The following is a 4905-nucleotide window of genomic DNA, read 5'->3' on the forward strand; positions in this document are numbered from 1 at the left end:
GTTAAATTTTCTGCTGTTTAGGTTATTTCCCCACTTATTTCTATTTTAATAATAGTAAATAGGCATAAACCAGTTCTTCAGTGCTACAAACGTTTCTCTGGGCTAGCCCCACTCTTCCTTACTAGAGTAGGCAACCAGGGAAATCCCAAGGTAACATGTTGGCTATTGCTGAACCATTAGCATACAAAACATTCACCCATACCTAGCTTTTTCCCATCTTGAAGTGATACAGTTTGTTTCTCCTCCTTAGATTTATTTCTCCATATGAAATTCATTTTTCGTTTGTGACCACTTGGCTTCTCCCATTTACTAGGGTCATTACTAGTTAGTATGCTGCTGCCCAGATGCTTTTGCTTCTCAATCTCAAGTCCTCCATAAATATATTAAATTCAAATTTTCTTCCTCTTCTCCTTTCCCACTCCACTCCTCAAACAGGGAAAGGAGTTGTCACAAAGGTTGAGGCACTCAGAGTGTGTCTGTACATGGACACACGGCCTGTGGAGGGCAAACTGCCCTCACACACACTGTCCCCACCCATCCCTTCCATACACTGCCAACAGTTTACCCTTTCGCCTGTGAGCTGATGCAGAGTGTTATTCAGAGTTAGAAATAATATCATAGATTATCCAGCCCAATCCCCTAACAGATCAGGAAAATTATTTATCCAAGGTGTCTGAATTAAGAGGCAGAAACAAAATTGAATTCAGGTCCCTTAACAGCAGCTGTGTGTGGGCTGGAGAGTTCTGGCTGAAGGAATGGGGGCATAGTGGTTCCTGTTAAAGTATTCATTCAATAAATACATGCAGCTTTTACTGACTACGTGCCGGGCACTATTTTAGGTGCCGGGGATTCCGTGATTGAGGGCGTGGAGACAAAAACCTCTGCCCTTATGGAGCTTCCGTTCTTAAAACTTAAGTACTTTGCTTCATCATCATGGAAAAACTCCCAGTGCCCAGGGTAGGAACGGTTGAGTCTCATCTCACACGGAAGGGAATCCCATCCTTTCTCGGCTTCTGTGCTATCTACCGCGAGAGGGCTGATATACTGCAGAAGCCGAAGGGAGAGGCGGAAACCTCGTTAGTGCCCGCCCACCCTCTGCACCGCGGAGGCCGGGCGGGGCCTGCTCCAGGGCGCCGCTGCGCCCCAGCTCAAATCTGGGATTATTAGCGTCGGTCTCTCCACCCTCTCTGCTTTCCTGCGGACGGCTGGAGGACAGAGTAGCAAGACCCGGCTTTAGCGCCATCATCTGAGAAAGGATTGCGGGTGGGTGAAAAATCCTTCCAAGGCAGTTGCGCTCAGGGTCTAGTACCCAGACTTGGGGAGGGACGATCTCTCCCTGACCTGGAGGTTTATGCAGCAAACTGCTCTCTCATGCTTCCCTATTAAGCATCGCAGCCACACGCTCTTTCCACTCAGCTGAGGCCACTGCAGGGTCCCCTCCCCTGCTGCCCCACCCGCTAGTTCAGACTCTAGAGCCCCACTGCAGCTTCGCAACCATCCTTCCTTTTCCTCTCCACTTCCTGGTTGCCATGGAGACACACGTCATTTACGTGCCGTGCGTCGCCTTGGAAACAGAGGAGCATCCGCGGCGCCGCTGGGAGACCCGCCCCTGCCACTCCAACCACACTCGCGGGCGCTGCCCGTTAATGGCTGGGGGTAGTCCCGAGCGGTACCCACTGCTGGCCTCCACCCGGGCCCCTCCGCGAGCGCTTCTGTGACCCAGAGAACCCTCGGGCACTTGCAGCTCGTGGCGCCCGGAGGGCGGCGCTGACACGGGCGCAATTCAGGAGGCGAGGCAGGTCTGGGCGCTTTCGCCCCGGGGCAAGCCGGAGAGTCGCCGGCCTGGGACTCTCGCCGAGTCCTCGTCCCGTCGGCTCTTCCCGGCCTCCCCCGATCCTGCCCGCGCCCTCCGCCCGGGACTCATCTCCTCACGTCGGCTCCCCGCCCCTCTCGGGAGCCTCCTCTTCCCTCGGCTCCTCCCCGCCCCTCCGGGGACCTCTCCCCTATCCCCGTCCCTCCCCCCACCCCGGAGGCCGGGCTGGACCGGACCCAGAGCCGCCAACGCCCGCTTCTGCCATTCAATGGAGGACGGTCCGCTGGAGATCATGACCAAGGACGGCGGCGACATGCCGGCACCTCTGGAGGTGTCCACCGTGCCGGCCGTGGGGGACGTGATCTCCGGGGAGTACAACGGCGGCATGAAGGAACTGATGGAGCACCTGAAGGCCCAGCTGCAGGCCCTGTTTGAGGACGTGAGGGCCATGCGGGGGGCCCTGGACGAGCAGGCCTCGCACATCCAGGTGCTCTCGGACGACGTGTGCGCCAACCAGCGGGCCATCGTCTCCATGTGCCAGATTATGACCACGGCGCCTCGCCAGGGCGGTCTGGGCGTGGTCGGCGGCAAGGGGAGCTTCCCGGGTGCCCCCCAAGAGCCGGAGACCCCTTCGCCTGGAATCGGGGACAGCGGTTTGCTGGGTCGCGATCCTGAGGACGAGGACGACGATGAAGAAGAGGAGAAGGAGATGCCCAGCTCCGCCACACCCACTAGTCACTGTGAGCGCCCCGAGAGCCCCTGTGCCGGTCTCCTTGGGGGGGACGGGCCACTTGTGGAGCCCCTCGATCTGCCCGACATTACCCTGCTGCAGCTGGAGGGCGAGGCCTCTCTGTGAGGGGACTCCGAGGGGGCACTACTTTCCCGGGCAGGCTTTGGGTTTCCGAGTGCATGACGCGAGGGGACTGAACGGTGCGGTGCAGCATGCTTCACTCTGACCGCTGCTCTTGTGGGTCAGGCAGAGAGACTCCCTCGAGAAACGATTTATAGGGTGAAGGACTTTGGGAGCATCAAGAATTCTTTCTGCCTAACCAAGGGAGACATAGCAAACTGCGGAAAGGTGAGGTTCCGGGAGAGGAAGCGCCCATCTCTGGACTCCCATCCACCCCCTACCCTGCCCATTCCCCCTCCCCAGCCAACAGGAGAACCCCTGAATTGTGTAAATAAAATTCTGCTTTTTCTATTCTGAAAAAGGACTTATCTAGGACTATGGCAAATAATCTCTAAAGATTTACCTAGAAATTAAGGAATTGGGGGTATTCTGTTCTGGCAACAGAAAATTTACCCTTCTGCTGAAATCCAAGATATTCAGTGCTCTGCAGAAGCCTCTCCCCCTCACAGATCTCTGCGGCTGCTGATTGGTAAAGGAAGCTTGAGGAGGGAACTGCAGCCCTAGGAATCTGGGTGAATGGGGTTCCAAGGGCCCCTGGGCTGGGAGGAGCTGGCTATGAATGTGCATGAAGACATAATAGCTCAACCTCTAGGATTTTTGCATGCAGAGCGGATCTTGCCTTGTCACTGACTTCATCTGGGATTGCTTTATCCACTCACTGGGGCTTAGAGAACAAAGAGCCCAGTACACAGGCAGAGACTTGGGGATGCTCAGCAGCAGCCCAGATTTAGGGGACGTTTGAGGGACTCTTGGGGGCCGCAGCCAAAAACTGTCTCTCTCCTGGCTACACCTGCTTAACTTCAGTTCCTTTTCCTGTCAATTTGTCCCTGCCCGCCTCTCGGTGTTGCCTCCATAATGTCTTGTGTGTGTTATGTGTGTCGACTTGTGTAGTAGTGTGTGAGCCCTGAGGGGCAGGGCTTGTGGCTCTGGTGTCAGGTTCAGGGGGCTTCAGACCCTTCTGTGAGCCCCAGGCTATCATGGCGCTTTCCCCTCTCCTTTCCTCTTTCCCCCCACAACCAGGGCATGGAGCATGTGGCTGTCCTGAGGTTCTTAACTGATGTGCCTCCCTCCCACCTCCTCAAGTAGTGACTTTGTGTGCCCTTTCTTCTCCGCTGTGTATTCCTTCTCAATGCTTTCCTTGGTGTTAACCTTAATAAAGAGGCGTCATCTCCCCTCCTTGCTGACTGGTACTAGGGGGATGTCAGGGTGGGGCTTCTGGGCCCACTACATGGACCAGGGCTTAGGGGAAACTGCAGGGACCATGCCTTCCCTCCTCTCTCCTTGGCTCCAGTTCCAGGGAGTTGACTGACCGTGCCCTGGTCAGGACACACATTGCCAACTCTACCTACTTTCCCTTCCATCCCAGACCTTGAACTCCAGCTGGATGGGGGGGAAGGAGAGTGTATGTGTTGAGTCTCCCAAACTAACACGGGTTTTTAGTAGCAGAACTCCAGATGTGCAAGTGGCTTCTTTTCAGTGAAGTGCCTGCTCCCTGAGAGATGACTTCCAAATGTGGGCCCTGGAATGGCAGGCATGACACCTGTTCCATGGGAGGGTGAGGGATGGGTGTTGTGGGTATTGTTCAGGAGGGACTGCCCGGGATCTCTGGGAGTAGAGTGACACATCACAAAAGAAACCACAGTAACTGCCTCAGGCCTCTAGTGGAGAATGCCGGTAAGGTATTCCCTGTGGAGCTTAGACTGACATCAGCTCTAGTCTGCTCGCTTGGGCCGTGGAATTTCCCAAGGCTGCCCTTGGGAAGAAGAATGAGCTGAAGTGCTCTGTGTGTGTGTGTGTGTGTGTGGTGTGCATATGTGTATATGTGTATGTATGTGTGCCTGTGTTCTTGCTGCTGGTTGCTGCGGAGAGGTTGAAAGAGCACTGGAACCACAGATCTGGGTTTGGAATCTCAGTTCCAACTGAGAGGAACTGTTTGAAACTTGGTTTGCTGCTTGAGACTCAATTTCTGCACGTGTAAAATGGGGACAAGAAGTTGTTGGGGATAAAAATATCTAAGACCTGTAGGAACTCTTGTACAAATGTTAGTTTTTTTACAGTTCTCTTGGATGGGGGGGTAATGATGGTAGTGACTGGCTCCTCTAGGAAAACAAAACTACCTAGAGAAGATTCAAGCAGCTTTCTTTTTATATAATCCTTCCCCATCTAAAGAACTCTTAACTTT

At 54.5% G+C, this 4905-nt stretch overlaps 1 protein-coding gene across 1 annotated transcript; it reads left to right on the forward strand.

The window, feature by feature from the left end:
* Window positions 1-1268: 1268 nt before the first annotated feature.
* CCDC184 (coiled-coil domain containing 184) lies at window positions 1269-3899 on the forward strand. The gene has a single exon (XM_045800827.2). It carries the CDS (start codon window positions 2082-2084, stop codon window positions 2667-2669), a length of 588 nt encoding a protein of 195 aa, XP_045656783.1. The 5' UTR covers window positions 1269-2081; the 3' UTR covers window positions 2670-3899.
* Window positions 3900-4905: the final 1006 nt, after the last annotated feature.

The sequence above is a fragment of the Ursus americanus genome, chromosome 25 (genome assembly GCF_024610735.1).
Source record: "Ursus americanus isolate L20-20 chromosome 25, mUrsAme1.1.p, whole genome shotgun sequence".
Classification (NCBI taxonomy): Eukaryota; Metazoa; Chordata; class Mammalia; order Carnivora; family Ursidae; genus Ursus; species Ursus americanus.

Bases quoted from the DNA above. Each gene is read 5' to 3' on its own strand.
- CCDC184 (XM_045800827.2), top strand. From the start codon at position 2,082: ATGGAGGACGGTCCGCTGGAGATCATGACCAAGGACGGCGGCGACATG.